Source organism: Doryrhamphus excisus, chromosome 4 (genome assembly GCF_030265055.1).
Source record: "Doryrhamphus excisus isolate RoL2022-K1 chromosome 4, RoL_Dexc_1.0, whole genome shotgun sequence".
NCBI lineage: Eukaryota > Metazoa > Chordata > Actinopteri > Syngnathiformes > Syngnathidae > Doryrhamphus > Doryrhamphus excisus.
The window spans coordinates 11,426,054-11,443,978 of record NC_080469.1 but is presented as its reverse complement, the minus strand read 5'-3'; the positions used below and the strand labels follow the sequence as shown (position 1 = coordinate 11,443,978).

Sequence of the window (17,925 nt, the reverse complement as noted above, 5' to 3'; positions counted from 1 at the left end):
AGTTATTCCAATACTGGTAATTCAAACGCTAAAATTTAATCCAGATTAAATATTTTTCTGAATGCTCTCCACAATACGTACAACGCAATGCTGCATTAAAATAAAATAAAAGGTTTTCATTATAAACATAAATAGGAGTGCATACACCATACTGAAGTGGCACTACAGCGGCAGTAACTTGGTTCACAGCCTAGTTGCATTGCTTCCCGTTTCTCCAAACGGCAGGACATGCAAGCGTTAATTGTGTGTTTTCAAAAAATAGTGGCATCACCTAATACTACCTTTAACCTACTGTTAATTCAAAGAAACTATATGGTGTTTGTGAGTGTCAAAGGTTAGTGTTGCACAGAGAAAAAGCGCTTCACCTGCTGAGCCCCCCTCTCGTTACTGAGCGTCCGGAGCTCATCTGAGTGTGTGGCACAGACCTCGTGCAATGCAGCCAGGTCTCGGGACAGATCAGTCCTAAAGTGCTCTGTGGCTTCAGGGAGGTCAGGAACATTCTGTAAACAAAGCACAGACTTAACTAGTTCAATAATCCAATCCTCTATGTAGCTGTGTTCATACATGGATCAAATATTACTCACCCCCAACTCATCCAGAAACATGATCATCCTATGCTTATTGTTTTTGATGAAAGGATTCACACCCTCCATGTAAGGCTCCTATTTGTGGACACAATTAGCTCAAATGTTTACAAAACAATTTCTGTTTCCAGATGGATGACCCATACCTTAGCACCAAATTCGACCAGGTTGGCCAGGTTCTGAACAGACTTTGCCACCAGTGTAAGCGTCCTGCCTGCCGTTGATGATGGAGGATCTGAAAAAAGGATGGATGACACAACACTGCAGACATATACAGTATGCACAGTAGATTTGGAGTATAATTCCAAATGGGAACTCACCAGCAATGATGTTGAACATTCTCGGATTGAGGATGGCGGGACAGATTAGTCTGAGAAAGACGAAACCACTGAAAGACAAATGGATGAGAAAGAGACACTTTATTTTTCTTTTCAGTTTTACCTGCAAATAAAATACAATGCAGAAAACATTAGGCTAGCTATTTGACATCAAATGCCCCTAAATCACTTTGTGTGATATTTGATGAAAGTTGAAAATCCTGATTTACAAAAAAAACTGCCATCTGCACATGACAGTGTAGCACGGTATATCACATGACCTGAAAATAGGGTGGGTAATCACGGTGTGCAAGCACACCACTGATGTGTCCATTTTTAAATATTGGGTCTTTTATCAGCAAATACCATATAATGTACCATGTTGACTAAAGGAGCTTATTTCTGTATAACTATATGCACCAGACTGGTGGCATCAGACTGCACTTCCGGAATAACAAACAAAAAACAGACTGTGTATATGTATACTGTATTCTGTATATTTTATATTTTCATTTTTTAATAGATGTGTCTGCACCTACTTCACCAAAACAAATTCCTAGTATGTGTTTGATCATACCTGGCAATAAAACCATTTCTGATTCTGATTCACCGTAACTTTAACTATTTACAGTGCATGGCATGTGAAATAAAGCCAGCCGACCTGACTTTTATTAACTCATTCCATCGTTTTAATCAGGTGATGCATCACTATTTTTCAGAGTTTTGCACATTCCAGGTCAAAATCAACAGTCATTTGGAAAAATATGATTGTTGCTGCGCCCCGCCTTGCCACTTGCCCACAATAAGAGCCGGTGAATTTGCTAAATGAAAATGGATAAGCTATCAGGCATTTAACACGGAAGAAATGTTCAATTAATGTGTGCGAGTTTACCTTACGACTCTAGTCCTCATTGTCGTATTAGTGGGCCACTTTTGCTGCACAGATTTTTGCAAACAGCCATAAATGAATCTCAGTGTCCTGGAACAGCAAAAACAGCTTCATTTTACTTTCTTGGGTCTGTGACATTTTTAAGATGCAACAATGAAAATGCTGAACTGCATTATAAAGTGTGATTGTTCTTACGATGGTAGGATCTCAGCGGCCATGAAGATCTTCTCTACCAGTTCTGACAGGATACTGAGGAGATGCGCCAGGTTCAGGTTCACATCCTCATTCTTTTCCAGTTTGGATGGGTTCAACTTCAAATTAAACACAGATGGAAACCGTGAACATCCATGAGGACCAACATTGCAAGAGACTACAGTGACATGTAAGACACCTGACTTAAATGATCATCTATTATTGTTGAAGCAAGTGTAATATGTATGTAAAATATGTCAACTTGAGACTTGAATTGAAGCATGGCTTAAATCCACTGTAACCTCTTAAAGTTTTAGTAACAGCAGTAATGCCAGCAATAGTTTTGTTGACAGCAGACCATTACCATTCAACATCATAATACTAGTACTAGTACAACTAATAATAATAATAATAGTCATACAGCGACACAGCTATTATTGGATGCATTGTTATAGCAGCCATCTAATTGTGTTTTTGTTTGTAGCCTATTTCTCGCTCTCTCTCCTGTGCTTGTTGACACTAGATAGTGCCAGTGCTTAATTTCTGATAGTTGCCTTGTTCATGAGTTTACCTCACAGGACTGTTTGCTCTCCATGATTTTGAGAATAGTGTCCTTCAGAGCGTGATGGACGAAGGGCGTCGCTGTGGCCTTCATGTACTGCTCCATCAGTGTGCTGGCCAGTGTGGTCGCTCGAAACAACGTTGTGGCTTCATCTGTCCACAATTAAAAACAGTTTTATTATGTTCAGAAAAGTTTTGTGTGATCAATTTGCTTCTAGGGATGCAATAATTAAACATCCACATGGGCTGGATAATTACTTTGAGCTTCAAAGTAAAATTACTTTCCTTTACATAATATTGGCTGTTTGTACAGTATACACAATTTTTGACTGCATACACATCGTACCCTCCATGCTAATCTCTCGATCATTGAGAGTCCTGAGAAGAGGGGCTTCAACTTTTTCATGCCTGAAGATCCTCAGGAGGAGGCTTGCCAGTAAGGTGCGGTCCTGACCACACACGTGGGCCAAAGCATAGATGACATGGAACTCTTTCTGCAGTATCATCTACAGGAGGACACACAAACATAGATGGATCATTGTTGACAGTGCAGTGACCATGCAGTGCTAAGCAATTTGCAACTGGATCTGACCTCTTTAAACTCGCTGTACTCTTCTTCAGGCATGATTTTCTCCATGGAGTAGCGGGCGCGGACACGTAAAGAGCCCGGTTCGATGCCCTTCAGAGGCACGTGAGAGCTGAGATGGAACCACTCATCACTCATCTGGCCTTTCTGCAGACGGCTCAGCTGGCAACGCATGAATACTGATGGAGAGTAGAAAAGAAGAAACCGAAACAGCAACAGTTGAATAATGGAGGAAACCAGAGGACCACAGGGGTATTAACACAAAAAAGCACGTACATATGTCACTTTCTTTGCTCTTTTTTGTTTTGTTGCTCAGGCTGATTTCAAATCTGTTGATTTCACTTGAAAGGTCACTAAAGACAGAAGAGCACAGTTTTATTTTAGAAAACCAGAAGAGACAGAATGTAGTGTACTGTCAAAGAGACTCACTCAAAAATGAACTCCTCTGTGAAGACTGGGTTCTGACCCTCCCTCGGGTGTGTCTTCGCCACTTGGACATTGTTCAGGTAGATGTTACAGTAAGGATTGGTGAAATACTTCACTGGTAGCTTGTGGGCCTCCTCCACATAAAGCACCAGGCTGCTCACCTGAAAAAGGAAGATAGCTGTACATAAATACAGGTTTTCCCTCAGAAATGTACACACACTTTAAATAATATGTTTATTATAATTAATTCAATTTTCAAAATGTAAGAAAATTTACTAACACCATTCTATTTTTGGGTTACCCCAGACTGACATCCGTTCTGACAACGCAAAGCAATGGAATCGCACACATTGCAAGACAATTACCGGTACTTCCTATCTGCACGCGTTCACGTTCAGTGACTGCTCTCAATTCAACAGCTATTGCAGATTTCATAGCATAGGCTTTGTTTTGTAGGTGTCCCCATTAAAAAAGTCTAACAATTGAGTTATCAGCTGCTAAAAGGTGTATACTGTAGGTTTGGATCACCCAGCAGTTTCATGACACATGGACTTGTGCATGTCAGGCATGTCTACCTGTCTTAGCCTTTTGTTAGAGGTGGGCTGAGTTGTTTTCCTTAAGTTACTGCAGAATGTTTGAAGGCATTTCATCCAATCCTTGGAAAAAATGAGAAAGACATACAATTAAAACTACTTTGAAGACATAAAATAATGAAAGTTCTTGAAGGCAGAGATGACGAAAGATGTTTTTTCAAGTTCACACGAGCAATACCTGTGCTTGTTCTGGAACCTCTCCCGCAAAGTAGAAAATGTATTGTTCCTCACTAAAGTGCTGGACAACAATCTGGAAACAGTTTGGCCTGAAAATGAGAAAAGGAGAAATGACAGCATTAGAATTACCCACTTACAGGTTCCTAGTAACATCACTAAATTATACCAAAAGCACCTGACCTGCCAAATAGACTGTCATGTACACCATAAACAGAGCACACACTGAGGTCGATCAACCCTTTGGGTTTTGTGGCTCTTTTCTCACTCTCAAAGTAGATTAGCTGGGCGTCATTGCCCTCCAGAATGAAGTAAAGATTCTTCCACCGTTTGCCTTTGCCTGAGGGTGAGAACATAAAAATAAGAACAGAATACATAATGATGGTGCTGTTAAAAATTTTATTCACATAACATACCTTTGTTGAAGAGGAGGTAGCCTTTCTTGACAATGTTTTTATAAAAAGCATCTTTTGTTTTTCGCCGGATTGTGTTGTAAATTTCTCGCCCATCTACTGTGTCCGTGATGACTTGCTCCTGGTGCTAATGAAATACATAAAATGCTATACAACAACACAGATACACACAAGACCGCCAGCCTACCTACACTATGACATCACTTCAAATACCTTAACAAAGTAAAGAAGACGGCAAAGTCATTCCTTTTTTTCTCATTCAGTAAATAATGTTCAGCTATGGCTTCATTACTTTTAAATTTGATACAGACAATAGTTAATCATTGGAAATTAAAAGTTAAACGCATGTACCAACCTGCACTGAAACAGGATCTTTCAAGTTGTAGCCCTCGACAATCTGTTCTTTTTTGTAGTGGTCAATGATATCGTCAACACTGCCAAAAAGTGAGCAGAGATGAAGTATCACACATAAGGAACAATATACAGTAGCTTAAATATAGTTAAAAATAAGAAATATACAATTTTAAAAATCCACAGCATCAGCTGGCTATAATGTTCCACATCTAAAACTATGCATTAGTCTTTTATTTTACTCCCAGCATACTGTCATACTAACCTGTTGTAGTACCTTCCCCCCATCATATACTGGTTGTTGGGTGTGGGAGAGATCTTAAACCTTTGGATGTTCTCATTGGTGCGAAAAAAGAGGGAGTAGTCCCCAGGTGTGTTGTCTGATGGCCGCACAAGAAAACTGCACACCTGTCCAACTATGTATGAGCAGGGAGAAAAGGAAAGGTCGTAATTCTGATTTGTTTTGTCAAGGTCAAAGAAGAATCGTACCTGTCATCAGCAGGTTGTAGGCCTCTTGTTTTGTTATCTTTCCGTGGTACCAGCTGTGGAGAATTTAACAGGACAATTAGCAATGTAGGTTGTTGAACAGTGTGAGTGAGTGACACCTTTATCATTTAGATGCTGTACATGTTTAAATTTAAATACACCAATACACTTACATTTTTCCCTCATGTGGATCCTCTTCCCGCCCCTACAAATACAATAATGGAAACAATTTTTCAGAACTGTCACAAAACTATTAGTATTGGTATTACTATCCGTTTTATCTCCAGAAAATGCAACTGTATTGAATTGTGCCCTATGAAACAAATAGTACAGCATGTATAAAGTCAAATGTAGGATCCACTTACCACCTCCTCCACTAGATCTTCCACAATGAGGCCCTGCTCCTCTGTGCGAACATTGGTCACCCACATCCAGCCGTCGTCCAGTTCATTGTGAACAATGAACATGTCCCCCTTCAGGAAGCTGAAAACACATTTAATCAACAAGGATCGTTACAAAAAGGTATTATGTAGCATAATACAATGTAGGTTATTATGTCTTAACTAAATCATACGTTATTTGTGGCGCTTCTAAATTTGCACCAACATTTTGGTTGAAGTATCACGGTTTAACCAGCAGTGGTCTGACCTGTGCAATGTTTGAGGTTTGTATGGCTCAGTCATTAGGTTAGTGGTAAATATGTGAACCACCATCTTTTTATGATATATATGCAAGACAAATAGAAGCGCTTACCTGATCTCATCAGTATCTGGCACTTTGGTGTATGGCAGTATGGCCCTTACTCTCCTCCTGTCTTCTACAGGCTATGGAAAGAGACAAAATAAAAATAAAACTCAATTAATGGGTTGATGGGTTTTATCATTATGCACCTGCTCAAATCAAATCAATCCATCATTTAAAAATACTTCAGTTCTTTTCGTCCACCTTTTCACAAATGTTCACTATTTGTCTTTCGGTCTGGTATTCTTCAGCCTTACCATTTTTCAAAACCGTTCAAAATTCACATTTTTTATTGAGGGTTGGATTTTATTTATTGCATAGTTTCAAATATGCATTGTCAAACACAATAATGCATATAAACATATCGAACAGAAGGTAATTTACTATAATTCAGAGCTAAATGCAAATGCAGATACAATAAACAATGCAAGAACATGAGGGGTATAGTTTAAATCATAAATAACATGAAACACAATCTCACCTCTGGAGGGGCCACGGGCCATTGCAGCTTTTCTCCTTTGAGCAGGCAAGACACATAGCTGTAGTAACCAATTAGGTCTGATAAGGAAGAGAATCGCCGCCCGCCAATGTAATAGTCCCCACACATGGCGATTATCCTGTAGAGAGCACATAAAGCAATAATAGTCATTAAAATTGATAAAATTTGTAAGACCAGGTGCAAATTGCAAAAAAAATTATATTATGCACATTGGATCCTAAGGAGGGCTTCAAAATGCAAAAATAAAAAAATGGAAGTTTAAGACCACAGCCATATAAAGCCAAAATCTTCTCAACAATGTGGATTCAATGTCATTTTCTGTGAGGTATTCATACTGTCGTGGTCTCTTGGTGGCAAAGAAGAAGCTTTTTCTCTTTCTACATAGATTGCTGCTGCACACCGTTTTACTGTTGTTTACAGGAAACTATTTTTAACAGCTGTCCAGGGACAACAAAAGAAAAAAAGCCTTTTGGCTAATTCTGGTTCATTTGCAGCAATGCTAATTAATGTACACTGTCCCTGTCAAATAACATCAGTCTTTTTAACCATCCTGCATGTCCCCTAATCTAAATCCAATTGAGAACATTTGCAAATGGATGGCAAGGGAGGTCCACAAAAATGGACATAATTTCCAGACAGCTTCACAGAGGGCATTCACTATCTCCACCACCCATGGCAACATTCTCAATAGCCTCCAGGACCACTGGCATCAAGCATACTCAAATGCAATGTTAGAACGGTGCAGCTAATTGGGGAGTGGGGGGAATTACAGCTATGGTCTTAAAACTTTTGCTCAGCTCTGATGTATTTTATGCTGTAGATTCAGACAGTTTACAGTTTACTATCCATAATGAAACATACCTGAAGTGGTTGACCACGTTGGTCACGCTGAGGAAAGACAGGACAAAGGAACCGGGCCGGCGGTCACTCTCCCTGATGAGGTAGCTGCCATGGGTCCGGGCCTGACGCAGCCGCTCCTCTGCAATGGTTCGGTCTAGCTTGCCATGGTACCACCTGAGACAAACAAAAAGAGTAGGTGTTTTAGAGAAGAAGGATATGTCTATGTACAGCCATGTCCTGTGTGTATTTGGACTGCATTTGTAGAAACAGCGTAAGTCTTGTTCGTTACAGTTCCTCAATAGTGCATAGTAAAACAACAAAAAATGTATAACTTTTTAAAGATGTTATGTGTTTTCTCTACATTGTCAAAGATGGATGTCAGTAGGAGTGTTCAATAGGTTTCAACAATGTACCTTACCACTAGATGTCACTATTTCTCCAACAGTCTCTGATTTATGTAACCAATCTTTGAACTTTCTTCCAAAATAATGACAGGTTTAATTTAACCTTGCCTATAAAACAGACATGGTGTGTGTGTTAGCTTTGTATCATCGTTTTTTTAACGAACGTTATCTCCACTTTATTTATTAAAACAAAGTAATGATGATCAGTTCCGTTCTCAGTTTCAGTCCTAATGTTAGGGAAGAAAAAAAAGAAGCAGCAGTTTTATTAGGTCAATATCTCAATGCTCATCGACTTGCATAACCTAGTTCTGTAAAATCTGTCAAGCTGTGTTTTTATTTTTATTTTTTTGCAGTAGGTCCTGTAACAGGACAGATACAGAGATATGTATATACACAACATAACCCAACTGGACCTGATCTTGCTGTTTGTCACTAATTTGATTCTATTGTGACCCCTCAACTGTTTTTTCGTCATTATGTTCCATCTTGGTGGATGCAACTGTAACAAACATCACCCAAGGCATGGTGAGGCAGAATCCTGCACACACTGTCCAACGGGGGTAAAAAAACAAACATGCTATTTTCAAATTTAGTCTACAAGTGCTTGTCAAAGGGCAGAAAACTGCAATATTTCTGTAACAAGAGAGCAGAAAGTGCTCCCACCTAGTTATGACCTAGCAGGTCTGTTTTTGGAAAGCAAGTGTGATAAAGCCCTTTACAAGGACAGCTTGCTGAATGGAAGTAAGGAGAAGGAAAGAAAAGTGTCTGAGGAGGGATTTGGATGGATTTGTGTGATAAGAGTATTGAAGAGCGAAATTGAGTGCAGTTGGAGAGTAAGGCCAAGGAGCATTAAGAGGCCAATACAACTGTGGGAATAATGCTGAAGGAAGATAGAAGAGGCAAAAAGAAAAGACAAAGTGACAGTGGCAGACAGCACAGCTCAGCACATCATTTTCCAAGCCAAAGTAGCTTCACTCCAAATATTACATAAGGTTTAACTGTTTGCTTTACTCTGTATTCTGCAAAATAATGTAAATCCTAAGAATGCCCGTCAGTGTTAAAATATTACAAGAAGCAAAACCTAACTTACTGTACATTAGGGTTAACAATAAACCGATGAGATCGGATGTCCTATGTAACAAGCAAGTGATGTGGTTGCACAGATAGAAGCCTTCTGGAGCGATAAGAATCAGCCATAAATCCTTAGATTAATCAATTGTGGAGACATGAACTAGGTATTGCAAGACTAGCAACCGGATGACAGGCTCTCTTAAACAATGTGAGAGCTTGGGCTGCAGGCAAAGGATTGTAGCGTATTCACCGTAGCTCACTGTGACTGAAGACAAGAGTGGCTATACGTAAATAGTAGTAATGCGTACATTATAGTGATCTAATTTATCATATATTATGTACTGTGTAAACCTAAGACAGAAGAGCACACTATGAATGAATTTATCCATACTGAAACTTTCATACCAGCTCCTTCATACTCTAAGGTCGAGTCGAAATCAAAATAGTGATACTTTTGATACGTCATGAGGTCGTATATAGTATTTTGAAATCACGCCACTACCTCAATACCAGACACATCAGGTGAATTTGCACATACAATCGGACCGGTATCGATGATACCAGCCTAACTTTTTACCCAGTATCGGCATGCAAATGAAATCTGTCGTATCGCACATCACTAACGTTCATACTGCACCAATATTTACTTCCGTACACACAGACATGTGAGTGATGTAGTGCTTTTGCACATGCACGTCACTTTCCAGACGCTTTGCATTCATATTAACATGTTGCATTTGGTTGGTAATGTGAATGACCAAATAAAAAAAATCATATTTAAACAAAAAAAAAAAATCAGAATTGTGTATCAAACCCTGTTGTGTCAACGTTGCCTTAGTTTCTCTGCATTAATCTAATGGTTGACATTTGCTCAATATTACAAGACTGCATACGTGTTTGTTATACTATGTGTCACGCACAATTATGTCAAGTTTATCATCAAGTTTTCTTTGACTTCATCTACAAACTTTAAAACTCGATATATTTCATATGGTAGACCAGGCAGGAAGGGTGTTAGAAAACACACACACACACAATGACAGTGGTGGTAGGTTTAGGTGCAACTTGAGGAATGCCCAGAAACAGTTTGAACATGCAAGAACATGCAAACAGTGACGTCCCGCTTCTCTACTTGACTGACACGCCACTCAGTGGAAGGCATTAATATTCAGTATACAAAATCTCAATACGGAAATTGTTAACAGTGCAGACCATGGTGCATCAGAATTGGATAACACCTTGAGAAGACAACATTTTCTAGCTAAATCGAGTCCTACTGGCCCACAGTCATGCCAACACGCTAATCAGGGCATACATTAACACAGGCTCCACTGTATATAAATAAAGATCATCAAATACCATTGGAAATTTGCACTGTGTGTTAAGTCTGAACACCACACTGCTCAAAATTAGGGTGTATGCTTCCCATTAAAAAAAAGCAATGCCCAAAAATAGATTAGCTGAAAACAAAAGCGTCTACAGACAAACAAAGTAAGAAATGCTGTGATTAAATTATGCAGCAGTTTTATTAGGTCAACATCTCAATGCTTGTCGACTTGCATAACCTAGTTCTGTAAAAACTGTCGAGCTGTGTTTTTATTTTTATAACAGGACAGATACAGAGATATATACAAAATAAGCCAACTGGACCTGATCTTGCTGTCTGCCACTAATTTCATTCTATTGTGACCCCTCAACTGTTTTTTCCTCATTATGTTCCATCTTGGTGGATGCAACTGTAACAAACATCACCCAAGGCATGATGTCAGCCCTCATTGGCACCAAAAAAATCATGAAAAACTGCATTATTTGACATTAGTCTTACCTCACTGGAGCTGTCAAAATTTGTCAAGGGAGGCATAGAATGTTTTCAAGAACAGAAAATGATCACAAACTAGCTCAAATCCAACATTTTAAAAATAACCAATCCACAGGAGGATACAACATGGCCATGAAAATTGTATTTAAGGTATCTCAAGAATATTCAAACAATGCATTTCACACTCATACATGTATCACTTAAAAGATGTATAAAAATTAAATCACACTTTCATCTGCAACAGGCAACAGGGGGTCAGTTGCTTGTGTGGTCAGGTATTATTTGTTGATTTAATTGATGCCCCACTTACGCCGAAGTCACCCTCTGCTGCATTTCCCTCCACTGTGTCCCGTGGTTTCAAAAGCTGTACCCGCTCCACCGATTCAGCAACCGCGTGGCAAACTGTGAGCTTTGACGTGAGAAGTGGAGCCAAGGCAGCTTGAAATCCAAACAAGCCATGATGTTACAATGCTGCTGTCGCCTTGATGCATTCATCTCCCCGTCATCATCCACATAAATAGGACGAGCACAAGGATACGACGATGCAGATGAACACCCCGGATGCATTTATTTTTACTAACGATGTCTGTTATCCATTAGCAGCACAATGGGGTCAGTCTTTCTTTTGAAGAAGAGTGAGGCAAAGTGTAGCCCTGCAGTTGTTGCTCTTACTTTTCCTCCTCCTGCTTACTTCTCTTCCCTCATTCCCTCTCATAAAAACCACGAGCATGCTGCCTATTGGTTTCTTACTTAGTGGGACAGCAACCATGGGGAGTGGCATTCATGCATTCAGACAACTATAGTAAGCCGCATTTTTATGCAAATTTGCATATATTCTTATGATGCGCATAGACCTGAAGAGGTTATTTAATATAAAGCTGGCTTCAGCCAAGCCTCCGCCATCAAAAGACATGATGGTGTTTTTTGCATGGTTAAAATCACATGAACAGCAAACAAACCACACAAAGGATCTTTTACTTCAATTATTGAGTTCATGAATGGATGAATAAATAGTCGATGACCACCACACTTGGCACATCGTACAAAAAAACTCATTCATATCATTATTATTCGACAGATTTAGCACTAGAGATTGAAACCGTATTACAGCCATCACTGTGTGTTGTGCATGCATGTTTGTTGTTTTAAAATTGCAACTTGTCTGGCCAGTAGGGATGAGCAAGTACACCACTATCTGTACCTGTATCTCTTCACCAAGTGTACCTAATGTTGTGGCCAGGGAATGTAGGTTACCAATACCATTATCTGTATACTGCTAACTGAAAATTAACAAATTTCCAATATTGGAGGTTGTACGCCTATTGATATGCATATATGTATGCATGTCTGTTTTTCTCTCTGTGAAACATAGGCTAGATAACAAGAGGGTTCAAATCTATCTGCACAAATTGGTCTATAAGTAGAATGAAGGAAGCGAATGGGCTTCTACCTACTACCCTGCTCTGTTAGCATGGAGCCAGCATATGCTAACAGCGACTCGTGATTTTAAGGTGATACAAACATAAACCAAACAGTGCAAAATGTTGCGCGGCCACAGAGTTGACATTGTCACTGGCTACATTGCAACAACATACACACATAAGGCAACGCCTGCGTCAAGCTATTGTCTCACACAGGTGCACAGGGCACAAGTGGTGCAAATGTGAATGACACCTCTTATGACTAAAATTAATTTAATAATTTCTCCAAAAAAATGTATAATATTGATTATCAACGATACTCTGAGACATCTTTCAAATTACAAATTCCAGTCTCAAAAACAACTGAAATGGTATTGAGGATCCCTGCTAAGGTTACAATGAATAGCTCTGAAGTGTTGAAAAACAGGATGCAGGAGAGAAAAGGCTGGGTATGGCAAGTATTGGGTATGACAGGACATTGCATAACACATTGGAAATGGATGCAAACCAAAGGTTTTTCCTTATCAATCAATGTGCTACACAAATCTTATAACACTGAAAGAGGATGGTGTTTCAATATATAGGTCAAGCCAAACATGGAAATCTATCACTTCTGAGCTAAGTGAGCCGGTGAGAAAAAAAATTGCAGTGTCACATTAGCCACAACAATGAACAAGTCATTAAAAATTTTTTTTTTTTTATATCATCATATTGTGATACATCCCAAAAATATTGTGATATACGCCAAGGTCCATCTCGCCCAACCATATTATAAAAAAACTAAAAACAAAAGCAAAGATCAGTACCGGATCGGCAAAACAATAACAAAAAAAACGGATCGGATCGTAAGCCAAAAAATGTGGATCGGGATGTGTACATGTAATGTATAATGATTTTCCACCAATAGGAGGCAATGAAGACGAACACACAGTTACAGCGAAGTTCGGCAACCTAGTGAAACTATGTGCCATTACGTATTAGGAGACATTTCTGACTTCTATTGTCTTTTCCACACTTCACACAGCGGGCAATTATTATGTACATTTTCATATCCATCGGCTAACTTTGGTAGGTAAACTAATTTAGAGTTATGCCAATCTTCGATTTCCCTCCCTCCTTTTTCTCCCTCTGTATGACCAACCCCTGTGGAAAAGCCTTCATGACTTAGGCAGTCTCTAATCTTCGTGGAAACTTGAAATCTACGACTCCTTTCCCAGTGTTGTTTTAAGCTCAGGCAATAAACTTGGTACTTTCTCTAGGCAGTAGAATCCAACACTTGAGGACAAATGTCTCTGTTTCACCTTCAGTGTGACATTCTTATTGCACTAACTAAGTTTATGAATGGCACACAGTTTGCAAGAGTTGTAAATGAATCTCTCTCTCCATATCTCTCTCTTACTGTGACACATATTTTCACTCTGCTAAATGTGCAGAGTTGAGCTTTCACGGTCAGTGTGCAACGTGCAGTGGAGATGACTTCTACCACTGCAAAGACTTTCCACTGTCCATTCTTGTAAAATGCACTTTACAAGCTGCTGACTCAGAGTAATTGAAGATCAGTTAAAGACATACACAGCAAAAAATTGCTCAACTTCGGGGGGTCAGAGAACAACCCTGTGTAGTCTCCTGTGACTGGAAGATACAAGATAAATGCACTCACATGAGGCATAGGTGAAAAGGTGACTCTTAATACAAAAATTCTCTATTATTACTCATCACTCTCGACATAAAGTTGTCGTGTCATAAATATCTAATATTTTTCTGGCTTAATCCTAAGTATAGCTGCCTTTTTGTGGCACATTTTAGTTAATACTGTTAATACACTGTGGCACCGTAATGACCAGCTAGGAGGAGACATACACTGAGACTGCTTTGAAAATCAAGTAGTGTTGTGCCAAAATCTGAGCCATGTCGGAGCAAGTACCAGTGCCATTATAGAAATAGGACTTATCAGAGGTCCTACACAAGAACAATTCTTGATAAGTAACCTCATGTTAACTGGGTCATCATTACAAGGCAAGGACAGCACAGCACCTCACTAAGTATTGGGAGATAATCTGGAGATAAGTCCACCACCAGTATTGAAGTCTCATCTCCTGTTTTTTTGCCAATGGCAGGAGTTGCAAGATCAAAGCAACAATTAATGTTTAAGGTGAACAACAAACATTGTGAGGAGGTCTGTCATGTTAACAAATTTTACAAGACAAGGGGTCTCCAATTAAAATTGAGTAACGTCTGTTTATGGATTTTTTTTTTCAACAGCGAAGGTCCGGACCTTATTTTGCCTCAAAACTGTGTCAACCAGATTAGCTCATATGAATGTCAAATGTGACAAAACCCTGCACATCACCCTAAAACCAGTTCATCTGAAATAGTGGGGTGTGAGGCAAGGAGGACTGTGAATATTAGTGCAGACCTGCCAACATGACTGAATTTGGGGACCTATTATGCTCATTTTCCGGCCCTTTGTATCCAGTTGTGGACTTCTATAGAGCAGCTACAGACGATAACCAGCACACAAAGCTTTCTACTTCTTCCAGAATCTGCACCTGTTCAGTTGTATTTCTTTGGATTTTGGAAACCGGTCTGTTTTAATGTATTCCACACACCGCCCGCCTCCAGGCATGCCTACTCCGCTGTGGTTGGTCACAATCAAAACAGCGGATGTATCTTTTTAAAATGTCGTCTTTTAAACATGCAGCCATATGTGTTGGATTCCGAATCCAATCCAGACAGTCCGGGGTTTCTCAAGAAAAGAGGTTACTTCAAGACGTCTCTGAATGGTAAGTAGCTTTAGCATTTTAGCGTTAAGTTTTCTACAACATTGGTAAAGTGTAAATTTGTCATTAGATGTTTTTTGCAGGATTACCAGTGTTTAAAAAAAAACTTGAGTAGACCGACTGATTGTGGGAAGTGGCTATTAGCAACTCCAGACTCAGTGAGCTTGTAATTTGCACCATGCTCTCTGTATGCATTTTCCATAATGCTACACAGACAGCTGTTTTTGTTCTATTTACATTACCGTATTTTCTGCACTATAAGGAGCACTTAAAAGCCTTTAATTTGCATGGCTTCAAGTCAAACCTGACGGTGTACGCATAAGTTTAGGAACCACTGCTGTACATGATAAACTAACGATATTTTGTACTGCTGTATTTGGTCAGTTAACCGGCTCATGCGTTTACACGGTACTTTCTGGTACCTAAGCATAATAAACCACCAGGGTAAAACTTTGACTTGTAGTAAATTGTATCCACTTCCCAACAAAATAAGAAAATAGAGGAATGCCAGTCCCGTTCTTGCGCTGTCTAATCTGACAGGGAGATATAGGGTGGCACCTAAAATAAGAGCTGAATCCACACTCTGCACTCAGGCCGTTCCGTAGCTCATTGCATGAGGGCATGAAATGACAAAGCGCTGCACTTCTCTAATGAGAGTATAACAAATAGGGAGAGAATGTATTAGCGTTATTGCAAGACTGGTACGCACGCCTAACTGATATGGACATTAAAGTGTCTACAGTGAAGATGGGAATGTTTCTCTGGTCTAATATCATTGGAGGGCAGGGATTCTAAATGTATCCACATATGTCAAACATGTTAAGAAAAGGCACCTATTACAAGCATCCTAAAAATTGCATATTTTATCATTTTCCATGACATCACTTTTACTTTTAACTCTCAACCAAGGAGTATGCAGAAAGTGCTAAAAAATCAAAAAATAGAGAACAACAATTCATTGCTTCATTTTCTATCCTGCTTGTCCTCATTAGCCACAGGTAAGGTGGTGGCCTTTCCCAACTGACTTTGGAGAGGAGGGGTACACCCTTGACTGGTCCCCAGTAAATCACTGTCCAAAGAACAACATATTATTTTTAACTATTTTAAACAAAATTATTTGTGGTAAATAATGATAAAATATGAATCATAAATATCTTCTTAACTCAATCTCCTTTGCATCTCCTTTACACACTTTGGCCTCATCCTGAATGACGCAAGCATCTATCACTTGAATTCTAATAACATTTTATCAAAACTTGCCTCTGCAATCACGCTCACATGGTACATTTCTGATCTTAATATCTTGTTTCCACATTGATAACTTGGAAATACAGAGTTTTGTTCATAAGCAGATTTTAACATTTGTAAAAAGGTTCTTGTGTTTGAAGCACGGCTATATTCTACAGCATTTTAGCTTTGTTGTCACTTTATTTTCAACATTTTTTTATTACAACGTGTGATTAGCTTTGCTTCAATTTTTATAGTTTAGTATACAAACAGCACTTGCAGTGTTAATAGCAATCACCATTCATGGCTTAGCATAGCTCAATTTTTGTGCCAAATGGCATGGAGGTGATGATGCTGCCAGTGTTTATTCTCCAGGTATAACTGGCCAATGTTTCATTCACACTTCTTATATATAGTACTCACTGGTTTGTGGGAGGTGCAGAGAGGGGGAACACCACCTCTTCTTCCTCGTATTCCGGCCCATCTTGCATGTCGCTTTCATCCATAGTACCACCGAGACTCCCTAAACCAGGAGGGGGAGGCGGTGGGGGTAGTGGGGGGAAGTCAGTCACCCCTTCCGGGCCTGAAGATGTAGGTGAAATCCGACTGGCCGGTGCCTCCAAAGTGGGAGAGCAACACACGCCGCCCACGTTCCCTGAGCTTGATCCTTGGAAAACTGACTGTCCACATCCGCCACTCCCTGCGGTGGACAGTGCTGATGCGCTAGTGTCGCCACTAGACAGGGGATAGATCATACTGATGTCCGGGAGAGGGTCCGGAGATGTATTAGAATTCTGACGGAGGGCTCCCAGATCAGCCCCCCTCACTCTAGCTGACCTGGGATAGCAGGGGAACGAGGCCGTCTCCGGGCCTCCGCCTGTCCCCGTTGTGACCGAGCTTGTCTCCTCGCTGCTGACCTCCGCTGCCATCATTCCAGGGAAATATGTAGAGGGGGAACAGTCCAGAAGGGAGCCCGCCCTTCCCCTATTTTGTAAGAACACCCCGTCAGTGCTTAGACTCCAAGGGAACAATACTAAAAGTTGAACAAAAACGCCTCTCGCTTGTCTGCTAGCATTAGCCGGCAAGCTAACTTTGCTTGTTTGGTTACACTAGCAGGCGTTAGCTAACGGTGGCGGAATGGCTATCACACACTTGATGAGTTCTTAGCTAGGTCTTCATTGTTTCCTGAGATTAAAGTTCACATTGATACGCTGCATGGAAACAATCATTTCAAATACGAACAGCAAGCCGGTAATATTTACTGTTTCTGTACTCGGACTTCACCCTCGTTGTGTTGTTTTATTGTCACTGCTGTGTGCAATCCTCGTCTTCTTGCCACTCGTTGTTCTTACGTCCACAGTTCCCCCGTCGTATCGAGTAGTGTCCATGAACGAGCCGCTCCTGTCGCCTAAACCCACGACGCGACCCAAGCATATCGATAACTAAAACTAGATATTTGTGGCTGTCCAATGCTAACTTTGCTTTGATTTCCAGGTCTATGCCTGGTGGCTGGCTTACCCGCTCTCTCTCCCCTCCCCTCGCCCACTCCCC

The 17,925-nt window shown here is 40.1% G+C and overlaps 1 protein-coding gene across 3 annotated transcripts in view; it reads right to left on the bottom strand.

The window, feature by feature from the left end:
• The window catches only part of rasa1a (RAS p21 protein activator (GTPase activating protein) 1a), a 20,190-nt gene extending 2,265 nt beyond the window's left edge, over window positions 1-17,925 (bottom strand). For 2 of the 3 annotated variants that reach the window (XM_058070822.1, XM_058070823.1), the window contains exons 1-24: window positions 16,798-17,925; window positions 7,674-7,826; window positions 6,795-6,930; window positions 6,326-6,396; window positions 5,938-6,055; window positions 5,746-5,777; window positions 5,576-5,628; window positions 5,352-5,502; window positions 5,091-5,169; window positions 4,739-4,862; window positions 4,506-4,662; window positions 4,327-4,414; window positions 4,131-4,211; window positions 3,559-3,716; window positions 3,406-3,482; window positions 3,136-3,308; window positions 2,890-3,049; window positions 2,554-2,696; window positions 1,986-2,101; window positions 1,794-1,880; window positions 905-972; window positions 731-819; window positions 585-662; window positions 366-500 (exon numbers count right to left, since the gene is read on the bottom strand). In XM_058070822.1, the coding sequence (XP_057926805.1) occupies window positions 366-500; window positions 585-662; window positions 731-819; window positions 905-972; window positions 1,794-1,880; window positions 1,986-2,101; window positions 2,554-2,696; window positions 2,890-3,049; window positions 3,136-3,308; window positions 3,406-3,482; window positions 3,559-3,716; window positions 4,131-4,211; window positions 4,327-4,414; window positions 4,506-4,662; window positions 4,739-4,862; window positions 5,091-5,169; window positions 5,352-5,502; window positions 5,576-5,628; window positions 5,746-5,777; window positions 5,938-6,055; window positions 6,326-6,396; window positions 6,795-6,930; window positions 7,674-7,826; window positions 16,798-17,306 (3,036 nt within the window). In that variant the 5' untranslated portion in view covers window positions 17,307-17,925. Of the gene's footprint in view, window positions 1-365; window positions 501-584; window positions 663-730; window positions 820-904; window positions 973-1,793; window positions 1,881-1,985; window positions 2,102-2,553; window positions 2,697-2,889; window positions 3,050-3,135; window positions 3,309-3,405; window positions 3,483-3,558; window positions 3,717-4,130; window positions 4,212-4,326; window positions 4,415-4,505; window positions 4,663-4,738; window positions 4,863-5,090; window positions 5,170-5,351; window positions 5,503-5,575; window positions 5,629-5,745; window positions 5,778-5,937; window positions 6,056-6,325; window positions 6,397-6,794; window positions 6,931-7,673; window positions 7,827-11,256; window positions 11,603-16,797 lie in introns of those variants that run through there. The other variant, XM_058070824.1, reaches the window with a different exon arrangement.